Consider the following 14,888-nt stretch of genomic DNA (forward strand, 5'->3'; position numbering starts at 1 on the left):
ATGGTTCTGTTGGGCACAGTTAGACTCAATGGAAGACATGGCAGTAATAGCTCCTAATCATTCTCAGATTACAGGAGCCTTTGCTAATCTGGATGAATGCTACAGACCACTCAGAAAAGCAGACATACCATTTCAGAAAGTTTGCAGAGTCCAGACGCCCTTGGACCTCAAGAACTCTTCTTAGTTTGGCAGAATAACACAAACATAGACTAAAAACAACTGACAAATTGGGAGAACGTATTTGCTACATATATGACAGACAAAGGGCTTATCTCTATAAAGAACTCTTTCACTGAGGAATGAAAACCCCAATAGAAAAATGGAGGCAAGACTTGGCTGATTCACTGCGTGTATTGAAGTGGGGTTGACACATGAAGAGATGATCAACCCCACTCAAAACTAGAGAAGCAAATTTAAACAACATGTGATACCCCTTTTATCTATGAAGATGGAGAAAATGAAAAGTTATGACAACATTGCTGGTGAGAATGCCTGATACAACCTTTCAGCAGAGGATTTTAGCTATGCCTAACAAAACTATATGTGCCCTAAACTGTTGACCCAGCACTCTAATTTCTAGGCGTCTATCCTAAAGGTACATCTTTAAAATATAAAAATACATATCTGAAAGATTATTTATTTGAGGCATTATTTATTATTGCAGAATATTGGATACAACCTAAAAGTCCACATATAAAAGTCGGATACGCTATGATATATGAACAACCATACATGGAGTACTATGCAGCTGTAATAAAGAATGAAGATCTCTATGTATACATGTGGAGTGATTCCCAGGTGTGTCAGGGGTCCCCAAGACCACCTCTAGGTTTGGTGATTCACTAGAACTTCCAGGACTCAGTATATGGTCATATTCACAGCTAAGATTAATTACAGCAGAAGACTATAAAGCAATCAGGAAAGGAAAGAGAGATATGGGGCAAAGTCTAGAGGAAATCAGTTACAAGCTTCCAAGAGTCCTCTCCCAGTGAAGTCACACACATTTAACTTCCTTTGGGTGCAAATTGTGACAGCACATGGGATATGTCTACCATGGAAGCTTGTTAGAGCCCAGAGTTTTTATTGGCGACTGGTCACATAGGCATCCTCTGGCTAGCACATACCAAAGTTCCAGACTTCAGGAAGAAAGCAAGAGTTTTATTATAAACCACATTATTGTATAGGTGCAGTGAGCTACTCTTTCATTTAGGGAATGGTTAAAAACGCTCCCAAAATCAAACTTTCTAGTTGCTGGTAAAGCCACCCTTGCAAACAAGGCTTTCTAAGGATGACAGGCCTGCTGTGTTAACTCTTGTCTGCAAATTGGGATATACTGTTAAGAGAAAAGAGCAAAACATAAACTAGTATCTATATTATCCTCTCATGAAAGAAAGAAGGGGAAATAAGCAAGTATACAAGCATCTGCTCATTTGTATAAAACACGTGTGCACACAGGAAGAATGAACCAGAAACAAATGGGTTTGGTTGCGTACAGGGACTAGGTGGGAGCAGGGTGGAAGAGGGGACAGGAGGAAGTAACACTTCTGAGCACACCTTTTTGTATAGTTCTGACTACATACTTGAAAAGTAAATGGACAACCAGGATGTGGTGGAAACTCAAAATTGAATACAAACTGTAACAAATCACTCTTAACAAATAAATAATGAAACCACACTGTGGGAGGGGAAATGGAGAACAGTAACCCAAGTAACAAACATTTTGACTACATATTCTAAAGCCAAAAAAGAACAAAACATTTTAGTAAATTTGTTTTTCACAGTGGTATGGTTAGCAGTTCCTGAACTACTTATGTATGTTCTGGGATTCATTGGATAGGTAAATATTGTGGTTAATGAGAGCCAGGTCTCTCACTGATAAAGTATTTATAAATTGGGGGTAGGGGACTAGAATGAACCCTGTGGTTTGGAATTGGACTTAGCAGTATGAACTTAGAATTTTTAATGTATACAGATAAATACAGAAATGTATATGTGCTGTGTGAGATAGGATCTAGAAGCAGTGACACTTCATAACAATGAGCACACCTAGCACCCAGGTCTTGGTTTCTAAATAACATCTTCCAGTTAAAGGGACCAAGACTCTTTGGGAAAATGCCATTCCAGGCCTGGCACAGGAAATAATACAAGATAAGCCTAGAACAATTCGTAGTGAATGGCTCAGAAAATTATGGGGACATATCAAAAGAACATGGGAGTCAATTTGAAGGAACTCCCAGTGGCCAAGGCTGAGATGATTTTAGCTTAATTGGTAATGAATTATAATCCATAGAGTAAAACAAAATCTTGAGCCCATGCTGATATAAAATACTCGAATAAATAACTTGAAAAAAAGAAAGCCCTTTAAAGAATTTCAGTTAATAAATATAGAAGGAATATTGGAAATAAAAAATCACCATTTGGTAACCATCACAGTAGTCATCTCTAGCAAAAATTGTCAATAGATGTTAAAACTAGTGGCTAAAAGTTGGAACGAGAAACATATTTACATAGTTCCAAAGTATCACCTCAGGAGGTATTTAATAATTACAAAGGTTTTACAATGGAGAAACCTGGCAGACGCCTCCCGAAGCAGAGATGGAAACTCACCTCCCCAGGAATGAGGCACCCCAGTGCCATGAGCCTTCTGAGAATATGCATTGAGAAGAGCTAGGATCATTTCTGTGGGATTCCTGTCCCCAAATGCATAACCAGAGTCAAATGAGCAAATATCAGACAAAGCCTCATCAAGAATTTCTTTCCCAAAGTGTCAGTCATGAAAGATAAATACCTAAGAAACTATCTCAGTTTAAAGGAGACGTGGCAACTAAATGCATTATGGGACCCTGGATTGGATTCATGTCCCCAAAAAAGACGTTATGAATCCATTAAGATTCGAATAAGGTCTATAGATACATTAGTATTAATTTTACTAGTATTAATAACTGTACTGTGGTTATATAAGATGTTAAAGCTGGATGAAGACTAATGGGAAATTTTTGGAACAATATTTACAGATTTGTACATCTGAAAGAAATTACTTCTGAATTAAGTAGTTATAAATGTAAAAATTTTTGAATATAATAATTGTAAAAAATACTCTTGTTAGAGAGTGACAATTTAACTCAATAGGAGAAGTAAATTTTAACAGACAAATCTAGACATGAATTAGCTTGCATGGGGAAATCGTTTATGAAAAGGCTAAGTGACTGTCAGGAGTATAGCAAAGCTGATTCTAGTTTGGACAAGCAACATCAGAGGTGTTCTTTTCCACCCTGAGATTCTGATTTTTCTAGTAGTCCATGATTTGCCTTTAGCAGCATTCCACAAAGATGTTTTTCTTCAGCTGTTTCTCGTCTCAAACCCGCAAGAGGCCCATGTTCGTGCACTGGCTCAGGTTTGGAGAAAAGTACTCAAAGATTCCTACTACCTGCCCACATCTCGTTTCCTCTGGACCAAAATCAGTCAAGGTAGTGATTTCAATGGAGCACTGCTCCAGTAATAAGAACTTGCTGAAATTGTGAAAGACAGCCACCTAGGCTCTCCAGGCATGTATTACATGAATGAGTATAACAAAATTAAGTTGGCTTGTTGAATATCCCAGTTCATGGAGAGGTGCGTCTCTTAAAGTCATTACAGAGTTTCTTTGTTGCTTTTGTTATTAAAAGAAAACAAAATACATGTTATTTTATGAAGGAACTTATTTTTAAGCGTTGATCTTTTTTTCTTTTTCTTTTTTTTCTTTTTGCTTTTTTATTATGGAAAAGTACCCATAATAAAATATACCATTTTAATCATTTTTAAGTATACAGTTCAGTGTTCACATCGTTGTGTAACCATCATCACCATCTATCTCCAAAATTCATTTAATCTTCCCCAAGTGAAACTCTACCATTAAACAATAACTCCCCATTACCCCTCCCTGCAGTCCCTGGCATCTACCATTCTCTTTTCTGTCTATGAATTTGACTGCTCTAGGTACTTCGTATAAGTGGAATCATACAGTCTTTGTCCTTTTGTGACTGCACTTATTCATGAAATGTTTCAGTCATGAAAAGGTAAGCCAGAAAAAAATTATTCTTGCTTGCCTTATGATTGTGTCCAAAAGGTATAAAACCTTGTAATTAATAATGTGCTTTGATCAGGGACACTCTGTTACTAGGGAGGAGAGGGGAAAGGCGAAAAGGAAGGGAAAGTATGTGAGAACAGGCACAATGGAAGGGACAGCTGCACAAGCCAAACTGAATGGTGAAAGAATGTATTCAGTTCCAAACACATTTGTAGAGAAGAGAGATCAAAAACTGTTGCACGTGAAGTTTACCAGCCAGAATGTGGAAAAGATTGGTTTTATTTAAGATTAAGGTTTAAAGAGATAGTATGTGACATCCACACAACAGGATTTAACATTGAAAACTGTACATTGTGTTTGTTTGTTTTACTTGGTGCTTAGATACAAGCTGTAGCTTGTTTAAATTTTTATATATTTTCCTTTTTTTTCTTTCTCATAGCAGTAGGTATGCTTGGGTTAAATATGTTGTAATAGCTTTGGTTCCAAAATACAATATTTTAATCTTGCTCAACACAGAAAATTTTCTGAACTGTTAGCTATATAACATATGAAGGCTCAGTATCATTTTTTGACAGATCCCTGAAGGTATCTGGACGAGGAACATCAAGTAAGGAAGCACAAGGGCTATTGATCACTTTAAGCATGTTATGCCATTGGAGAACCTTGTTTTTTAATGGCAGTCTTATGCAATTTGTATGACTACTTAAATGAAAGACCGTTGGACTAGGTGTCCATTAAATTTGCTTGTTACCGTAAGAGTCTGTGATATAAGGGAAATTTGCAGTGGTGTGAAAGAGTTTACCGTTTGCTTAAAAGGGAATCTTGTTGGAAAGAATTCATTTTTAGTAACGTAAAGGTGAAAAATTCTGAACTTCATACTCTCAGTAGTAAAATTGGTGGCCATAAGCTGTTTTCCAGGTCTGCAAGGGCACTGTTGTCCTCACAGTGGTGATTTGCCTGTGGTTCTCATGTCATAGTGTTAAAAGTGTTTGACAAAGAAATGACCAAAGCACCAGTGGCGTACTGCTGAGACTTCACATAGAACTTTCTCCTAATTATTTTAGCAATTCTCTTAGATAACTCCTTGTGGGAGAATGATATTAAATGTCTTACCCAACTACCTTGATCAGCACTTAATGTAAAGTCATCAGTTTCTCTGAACTGAGATACATGAAGGAAAATGCCTTTTTAAGCTCTGTAAAGATTTAAAGTGACTATTCTACAGCTGTTCCTCTCTAGGTATGCAAGTGTAGGAAACTGAAAGACCCATCTAGAAATACAAAGTTTGCTTTATTTTCAGTGTTCTTTACTATGAACGTAATCACAGCTATTTCCACAAATGTCAGAAAGTAGGAAATATCTCATTTGCTCCATATTGTGGACCTGTCATTGCATAGTTCAGTGTATAGGCAGTCCCATCTGAAGATGGGGCCATCACTGCCCTTATCTGCCTCTCCCTCCAGCTCAAGAGCTCAGGAAGCTCAGGTTTGGAGGAACTCACTGAGACCTGGTTTTAAGTGGGGCCCACGGCTCAGATTTACATCAGACCCTGAGGAGTTTCTAACTACCCTGATTATAAAAGCTGAAGAGCCTAATTATTAATTTCCCTCCTTAAGGTATTTGTGTTTTTCTCCTGCTTTAAACTGGTCTGATAGGCGTGAGTCAGAGAATTGCATTTTTTCCAGGACACACAGCCAACTTTTAATGGGAAATAAGATTACAGATGAACAGCAAGAATGGTTTTCTAGACCCTCCTAAAATCTGCCAAAACTTTGGAGAAGCATAAGAAATTGATTTTGTTTTCAAAGCAATGGGCAGGGGGATGACTTGTTGGATGTGCAAGGCAAAGAATTTGTTACTGTCAATTAAAAAAAATTACACTATTATATGGGATTTCTTATGTTCTTACCAGTTGAAATGGCACTCCACCAGGGTATTTTAGGGCCTCCAACTAAGTATACCTCCTTAGAGCAGCAGGTGAGACAGAACTAAAATCATAGCAGCCCCTCCAAGGGCCATAGCCAGTGGGATTAATTTAATTGCAGAAACCCAGCAGAGTCCTTTGGAATCTGAAAGAACCTGTATGTTGCTGACATGAGCTTAGCTTTCCCTTTATAGGGCCTCTCGTAGGCCCAGAAAAGCTTCAGACTACAGCAGAATCTGTTGGTAATAGTTCTGTTGGCCTTTCTCACAGAAAAGGATAACACGTCTAAGATCTAATGAATAATAGCTTCTGCTCATGGAGCACCTAGTCCTGACGGGATATCTCTCTAGGTGTTATATATGGTTTCTGTTTATTCTTACAACCACCTGTAAGCTTACTCTCAGCACTCTGTAGCTAGTAGGTGGGAGTCCTGAGCTTGGAACTGAGCTCTGTCTGACTCATTCCATAATCTTTTGTTGTGGGACTCTGCCTTTTCAATAAAGTATTAACCTGAAAAATATTCCAGATAGCACCTAATTTCACCTCAGACATTCTGAGAAATGGAAAAGTGGAGAATAGTATCATTTTGGAGAAAGGATCAAATATAACTACAAATAAAGATGTTTTCTTTACCTCTTATTTTGAAGTGATTCGAGACTTACAGAAGAGTTTCAGGAATAGTACAAAGAATTCCCATAGACACTTCATGCAAATTCCTCGAGTGTTAACATTTTACCACATTTGCTTTTTTTCCTCTGAATAATTTAAGAGTATTCGTTGCAGACGTGATGCCTAAATACTTCAATGTGTATTTCCTAGCAAACATTCTATTAAATGATCATCATCTAAATTAAGAAATTAGCACTGATCCAAGTACTCTAATCTACAGACAGTCATTTAAATTTGACCGATTGTCACACTGATGTCTTTTGTAGCAAAAGAAAAAAATGTTTTTTTGATCTAGGAAAAATCCAAAGTCAGTTGTGGCATTCAGTTGTCATGTCTCCTTTAATCTGTCACAGTTCCTCAGCCTGTGACCTTGACACTTTTGAAGAGTATGGGCCATCTATTTTGTAGAAATTCTCTCAATTTGGGTTTGTATAGTGTTTTCTCATGATTAGATTCCAGTTATGCATTTTGGGTGCTGGAGTCCACAGAAGTGATGCTAGTTCTTCTCAGTGCATCCTCTCAGGAAGCACATGACATTGGGGTCCTTATTCCTGGGGAGGTGAACTTCCATCACTTGGTTCAGGTAGGGTCTGCCAGGTTTCTCCACTGAAGTTTAGTTTCTCCTGTGTAATTATTTATCTTGTGGGAAGACACTTTGAAAGTGTGTAAATGTTTGTTTCTCATTCAGACTTTTAAACACTAATTTTGACATCTATTGATGATTCTTACTTAAGATAATTATTACTATGATGATTGCCAAATGGTGATTTTCTAACTCCATCCTTCTGTGCTAAGAGCTTTCTCTTTTCTCCATTTACAAATAAATTCACCCTGGCATCATGCTAGAATTCATACTTTTTTGCAGACTTGGTAGTGTTACACGTAAGTTATTTAAAAGATGTTTTTTCAAGTTCATGCTCTGTAATAGTATTGCACATGAAAACTTCAATAGAAAATGAAAAAATAGTGCTGCTTCATATATGACAATCCATGCTAGTTATATCTCTGTTCCAATGATGATGTTTTATTTCTGCCTGTGTCCACCTGTACTTGTCATTGCTTTTATCTTCTCGCCCCTTCCTGGGCTTTGTTTCTACTACAGAACTTTGCTTAGAGTCCAGATGGCTGTGTGTGTGTGTGTGTGTGTGTGTGTGTGTGTGTGTTTAAAATGTGTTATAAAAATTATTAAAAGTTGTAGCAATGATTTCACTGAATCTGTAGATTCAGATGAATGCGATGTCAGAATCTTGTACCTAATAATTACGTCACTGTAAAAAAAAGTCTTTTAATCTTAGGGCAGGGGAAAAGAGGTGACTCAGAAGGAAAGTTTTCTGAGCAGCCATCTTTTGTCTTGGTGTCTTCCAGCTGGTAAGCTGGATTGAACCCCTTACCTTATTGGGTTCCAAGCCATTTGCTGCCACACAGTGTGTATTCTGTCACTACCTCTTCTCATTTTTCTGAATTCCTTTTGAAGGAGGAAACTAGTTGTTATTGATGGTGTTCTCCCATATCCCATTCTCCTATGAAGGAGGATGAAAAGAAACAAATAGCCCTTCAAAGACATTTGGGAAGAAACTTTTGGGAAGAAAAATGAGTGTGATATCTGGAATGGTTAGGGACTGCTTACATCCAATTTCCTGATGTTTTCAAATGAAATTTACATTATACGGCAGCAGTTTGTTTCTTGATTCAGAAGGTATGGATCTGCAGGTCAAATTTTAAACCTCTGTTATTGTCCAGACCTTGGGAAACTCAGCTTTTCAAGCTCAATTCTAGAGATGAGGAAGTTTTTGTTGATTATATTTATTTAAATTTGAGGTTTCCTTCAGTTCCCAGTCTTTGCAACTGCTGGTAAATTTCCCGGAGTCATAAAGAAGTCTCTCGGGATAATTTGCATGCATGACCGCAGTTATCTCTAAATCCTCCCTGACCGCTAATTTTCTTACTGCAGGAGGACCTGATGCCATCGAGCAAAGAACTTTTATGCACAGACCTCCCTGAAGATTGTCTAAGGAGCAAAGGTATTTATTTCCCTCAAATATTTTCCTTTTTCACTAATTACATACACTGTTTTAGTTCACTTTCCATTTGCATTGGGAATGTAAGGATTATAGGTCCCTGTCTTGCAATGTGGACTCAACTCTAGAAATTCTTGATATTGCCCCAGACGCACTTGAAGAAGCCTTGTATTATCAAGCAGTGTCTTATTTTTTGACAATAGTTTGCTTCACATTTTTTCTGTAATGACTCCCTATTGACATTGTGTTGAACCTTAATTGCCGATGTATAATCTTTTATTTGATTTTATAAAACAGAATTGCCTGTTTGAAGGGTTAACGTGGATGGAGGAAGAATCCACCCAGTGCGATCAGCACGGTGGCAGTGAAGCTCTTCTTGTCCTCCTGGGCAGGGACGGGAGAGAGTGCTCACTCCAGGTCGCCCGGACAGTTTTCAAAGCAGTTTCCTTTCCATTATCTCGTTTTGCTCCTCAAAGCACTGGTTATATATAGATATCTGAGATGTTACGTTTCGTTTGATTGATTGGTCGATTGATTGAGGAGGAGGCCAAGGCCCAGGAGAAAGAGAGCCAGGATTATTCTTCTGCCCCAGGTTGAAAATAATCGTAGATAACTTTACAGAGGACTATATGTATATATCGTACAGTTAAGGTTAATAATATAGAATAATCAGAACCTCAAAAAAAGAAGAAACAGCAAATAATGTTTAATTGTGTGAACATGTTGTTACTGTGATATAACATCAGATTTGACTCTCTGCTTTTTGGCAGCCTGGACAGAAAAGGAAGCACAGATCGTCCTTATGAGAAAGGACACATGCCCCAGTTTATCACCCTGCTCCCTGCTGCTGGACATTTTCTCTGTGGCTCAAAGGCTCAGCTGTCCAGTGTAGATTAAAGCTCTGAAGATGAGAAATGTTGCTTTGTATATAAGTCTCGCCCGCTTCTTGGGGCCTTAACAAGGGATGTATTTAATGCACCAACACCCCCTCCCCCAAAGATCTTTTTAGGGGGGCTCCAGTATTGGTATATTTGTAAGTTTTCACTTACATCTTAACCACAAAATTTATTGTACATGTGTTGCATTACACTTTCATTTAACAACTGAACTGATCTTTTAAACAGGAAAACCAGAGTTATTTTCTATGAGGAAATCTGCCTTCTCAGACTTACATGGTTACTCTCCCCTAAAACCTGGTGTACCTTGGACCGTGGATAAGATGAGCATTTCTGAAAGCGCACTCAGATAAACTACTTGGTGGCACTATTCTTCCTGTCCAAATACAATTCCTTTTTAACGACTTAAATTGGTAAAATGAATTATCCCCCTCCTCCCAAGCCATGTGCAAGGTTGTTTGAGATGAGGGTTTTACTAGAGTTTTAGCAGCAGTGACTTAGTACCTGACTGTGATAAGTTCTTCCATCTAGTCCCCCAAGAACCTTCCAAAGTGTCCTTCTGTTACACATGAGGAAACAAGCTTAGCTGTCCAGAATTTCAGCCAGTCGTAGCAAGACAGAAAGGAAAGTTCTATGAAGGCAGGTCTGTGAAAGAATTCAGCCCTGGGAACATGCAAACAGGACATGCCACCACCACCATGGATCTGAGTTAAAAAGATGCACATGCTCTAAGGTAGCGTGGCCAGCATTTCAGCTGTTTTGCCAAGGTCAAGGTCAAGCATCTACTAACTTACTTACTAAAGAATTGGGAAGTAAATTATATTTCTCCCTAGGAACCCAGCTGCCACAATTTTCACTTTGCCCCAGATCATAGCTCCTAGCCCTGAACATATTGGATTTAAGTTTTTCTGATAAAAATCTAATATAGCTTTGCTACCTTTAAATGTCTGCACTGTTGAGCACTGTGAAAACTGCTTTACTAGTTTTATTTATATTAAGTTTTGATTATTCTGAATGGGGTACCTCGAAGGTCTGTTCTGTAATAATTTATAAATTTTCTGGGGAATGAATTTGGATACTTTGCACTGAGTTGTTTACTAAGTAAACTGAAGCTATACTCTCCCCTCGGTTCATTGTTTTTCCTTTTTGATACAAACATCCCATTCACAGTACTCCCAAGTTACATGGTATTCCAGAATTTTGAGGTCTTTTATAGTCATATGTCTGCTGTGGCTCATTTTGGTGAAATGAGAACAAGCTTAATTCTTTAAAAGGAGTTTTGTGTTAACCAAAAGGAGTCTTTAATTGGTAGGATGCTATTTTGCATTTCATTCCTTATTTTGTGATTGCTCTAGGGCACACCCAAGAGAAGCAGCATGGGGGGAGCAGTGATGAATATTAGTTGAGAGACCATTTCACAAGGCAAGACTGTCTTCCTGTCAGACACTCTGGTGCCTCTTCCTTTCTGCCATTGAGTTTTAATGTGGCTGTTGCACTATAATTTTCTGTTTACTGTTTTACAAACTGACATTATCAAGTTTTGTTTTGCTTTCAGAGAGTTTCTTGTACTGGGCTCCTTTGGGAAGGTTGTATGGAGAAGAAAGATGGACTGGGCACCAGGAATAAAACGAATATTAGTTTCCACTCATTACTTTAGGACTTAGTTTAGTTCCCACAGCAGCAGTCTTGACAATTCTCTGAAATAGGAGGGTCACCAGACATTGGAAGAGCATTATGGGAATACCTTTTAATGCAGAGGTGAAAGCAGTCAAGGAGGGGAAAAGCTACCTTATATAATTCTGGGAACAAAATAGTTTGAATTATTTAGAATGATTAAAGTTGAAATAATCTTTTGAAGGTCTCTATTTCTGTTATGTGATTAAATTAAACACTATAGATGGAATGGATCTATCAGTAAAGCCCATATACCTTATATACATCTAGATTCTCGGAGTTTATTGATTTGTTTTTATACTTTGGAATTAATATTTCCTGTTTTATATTCCCTTTTTATGTCATTATCCTCCTATAATTTTTACTTCAGGGGATGAAAAGTTGAAAAATTATACCAAACAACATGGAAGAAGTCTAGACACTTGGGGATCTAAATTTTTTTTTAAGGTATATTTTACCTATAGTCAAATTCACTCTTTTTAGTGCATGTACAGTTCTGTGAGTTTTGACAAACGTACAATTGTGTAACTACTGTTACCCCAGAAATTTTTCATAGGCTCCTTTTACTGTCAGTCCCCTTATCAACTCCAGCCCTTACAGCAACCAGTGATCTGTTTTCTGTCCATAAAGTTTTACCTCTTCCAGAATGTTTTATAAATGTAATCGTATAGGAGTGCCCTTTGAGTCTTGGCTTCTTTCATTTAGCATGGTGCATTTAAGATTCATCCATATTACTGTGTGTATCAATACTTCATTGCCTCTTACTGCTGAAGAATATCCTGTTGTCTGGTTGTATCACAGTTGTTTATTTCCCATTTGAGGGAAATTTGAGTTGTTTCCAGTTTTGGCAATTATGAATAAAGCTGCTATAAACACTTGTGTGTGAGTTTTTGTGGGGACATGATTTGTCATTTCACCTAGGGCAAATACCTAGGCATGGGACTGCTGGGTCATTTGGAAAGTATATGTTTAATTTTATAAGAAACTGTTTAACTCTTTTCCAGAGTGGTTGTACCGTTTTGTATTCCTACCAGCAGTTTATAAGAATTCCAATTAAGGAATTGAATCCTTTTCATTATTTGTTAATTTATTTGTAATTTGGAGAGCCAGATGTTCAGTGGTCAACAGAAGCTTAGGAGATGACAAAAGCTTGTAGGGTTGTCTGCCACTATCTTCCTACTTCTAGGCAGCCTTTGCGAACTTCCACAAGTCTTCCTTTTATAAGATATTACAGTATTGCTAATCCATTGCAAGTTCACTGTAGAATAAACCAAAATTGATATATTTAGTTTCCACAGTCTAGCCAGCTAAGTCTTTGACCCAGAAAACGGTTTGGACAGAAATACTATTGAATCTTTGTCAACCTCCAGGATGTCTGTCTCAAATTACAGTTATATGGAGAGAACACCCCCTGCCCCACCCAAAAAAGTCTAAATTTTATGGTGTTACTTTTATTATAATTTGAGTATAAATAGTTTTTTAAAAACAACTTTTTGAAATAAATTTACATACTGTAAAGTTCACCCATTTAAAATATACAATGCAATGGTTTTTCGTATATAACCATCACCATAATTTAATTTTCTTTACTCCCTAAAGAAACCTTGTACCCATTAGCAGTCATTCCCCATTCCTCCTTACTCCCAGCTTCTTCAGCCACTTTTCTACTTTTGTCACTATAGATTTGCCTCTTAGGGACATATATATAAATGAGATCTTACAATATGTGATCTTTTGTGACTGACCTTTTTCACTTGACATAAAGATTTTAAGGTTCAGCCATGATGTAGCATGTGTAAGTGCTTCATTTCTTTTTATGGCTGAATAATATTCAATTTTATCCATTTATCAGTTGATGGACATTTGGCTATTATGAATAATACTGTTCTCAGCATTTGTGGACAGGTTTTGTGTGGACGTAAGTTTTCAATTTTGTTGAATAAATACCTAAGAGTGGAATTGCTGGGTTATAAGGTAAGTACGTTTAGCCGGTTTCTCTACTGTAAAGTTACTCCCTTTCCTTTCCACACTGTACTCTTTGGAAGAAAGCCACTATGTACAGGCTACACTTAAGGAATAGCGAGTTATGCTCCCTCTGCCTGTTTTTAAATTAGGATTTTTGTCATTTTATTATTGAGTCGTAAGGACCCTTTATATATTTTAAATACAGATTGCTTATCGAATAGATAATTTACATATATTTTCTCCTAGTCAATGGATTGTCTTTTCACTTCTTGCTATTGTCCTTTGAAGCATAGATGTTTTAGTTTTGATGAAGTCCAATTTATCTTTCATTAAAGGTGAAGTTGTCTTTTTTATCACTTGTACTATTGGTATCTTAGCTAACAAATCATTACCTAACCCAAGGTTATGAAGGTTTACTCTTGTATTTTCTTCTGTTTTTATCATTTCAGCTCTTAGCATTTAGGTCTATAATCCATTTTGAGTTAATGGTTTTCTATGATGTGAGCTAGGGTCCAAATTTATCTTTTGCATGTGGTTATCCAGTTGTCCCAGCACCATTTGTTGAAAAGTATTCTTCTTAGTCTCTTTGTCAGAAGTCAGTTGACTGACTATAAACGTTAGAGTTTATTTCTGAACTCTCAGTCTTTTCTGTTGGTCTTTATGTTTATCCTATGCCAGTGCTACACTTCTTGAGTACAGTAGCTTTGTAGTAAGTTTTGAAATCGAAAAGTGTGAGTCTGCCACCTGTGTTTTTTTTTTAAGACTGTTTTGGTGCCTTGCATTTCATATGAGTTTTAGGATTAGTTTTTCAGTTTCTGTAAACATAAACACTTTTTAAATGGTTATTATAAAACTACAAGTCCAGGATCTTCAGCTGAGATCATGAAACTCCTATGCTTCTAAAATGGCCCATACCTCAAAGAATACATTTCACCCTCCAGTATACCTGATCACTTTTTAAAATATATCTATACCACATTTTCTTTATCCATTCATCCATCAATACATACTTAGGTGGTTTTCCATACTTTGCCCACTTTAAATAATTCTACAGCGAACTTGAAGTATCGATGCATCTTCAGGATAATGATTTCATTTCCTTCAGATATACACCCAGAAGTGGAGTTACTGGATTGAGTATGCCTAATACTTTGAACAATCCCCCTAATCTTCTAATTCTTCATTCAGCCAACATCTCTTTATGTACCTGCCATGAGCCAAAGTCAGTGTTGTGTACGGTGTCCACAGTGATCATTAAGATCCAGTTTCCTCCCTCAAATAGCTCCAGTCTTATGAAGGTTATATAGTAAATAAATCATTGAGAAACAGTATTACAGAGGTTTTTGATAGAGATGTTGTGCAAAGGAGTGGGGGATCCAAGGAGTGGCTAGCACTAACCAAGCATGGACTCTGCCTGGCACTTATAAGAGCTTTATGTATATTAACTCACCTACTCTTTATAAGCCTGTATAGGTACTGTCTTTCTCCCCATATTGTTGATGAAGATGATGTCAGTGTTCCACAGACTTATGAAACCTTTCTAATAAACAAAGTTGCCCCAAACTTGCTGAAGCTCAAGAGTGGACGGAGTATCATTTTGCTTTCAAGCTATACGTTATGCATCTTCCCTACCCAGCCTTCTGCCATAATGCCTGGGTATTCCCCTGTCTCCTCCC

The 14,888-nt window shown here is 37.3% G+C and overlaps 1 protein-coding gene across 7 annotated transcripts in view; it reads left to right on the forward strand.

Annotated features, from left to right (window-relative positions):
- PRR14L (proline rich 14 like) overlaps window positions 1-14,888 on the forward strand; it is a 47,776-nt gene that overhangs the window by 9,882 nt on the left and 23,006 nt on the right. For all 7 annotated transcript variants that reach the window (XM_023525525.1, XM_011384259.2, XM_011384261.2 and 4 more), the window contains one exon: window positions 8,611-8,680. In XM_023525525.1, the coding sequence (XP_023381293.1) occupies window positions 8,611-8,680 (70 nt within the window). The remainder of the gene's footprint in view (window positions 1-8,610; window positions 8,681-14,888) is intronic.

Source organism: Pteropus vampyrus, unplaced genomic scaffold (assembly GCF_000151845.1).
Source record: "Pteropus vampyrus isolate Shadow unplaced genomic scaffold, Pvam_2.0 Scaffold568, whole genome shotgun sequence".
In the NCBI taxonomy this organism is placed as follows: domain Eukaryota; kingdom Metazoa; phylum Chordata; class Mammalia; order Chiroptera; family Pteropodidae; genus Pteropus; species Pteropus vampyrus.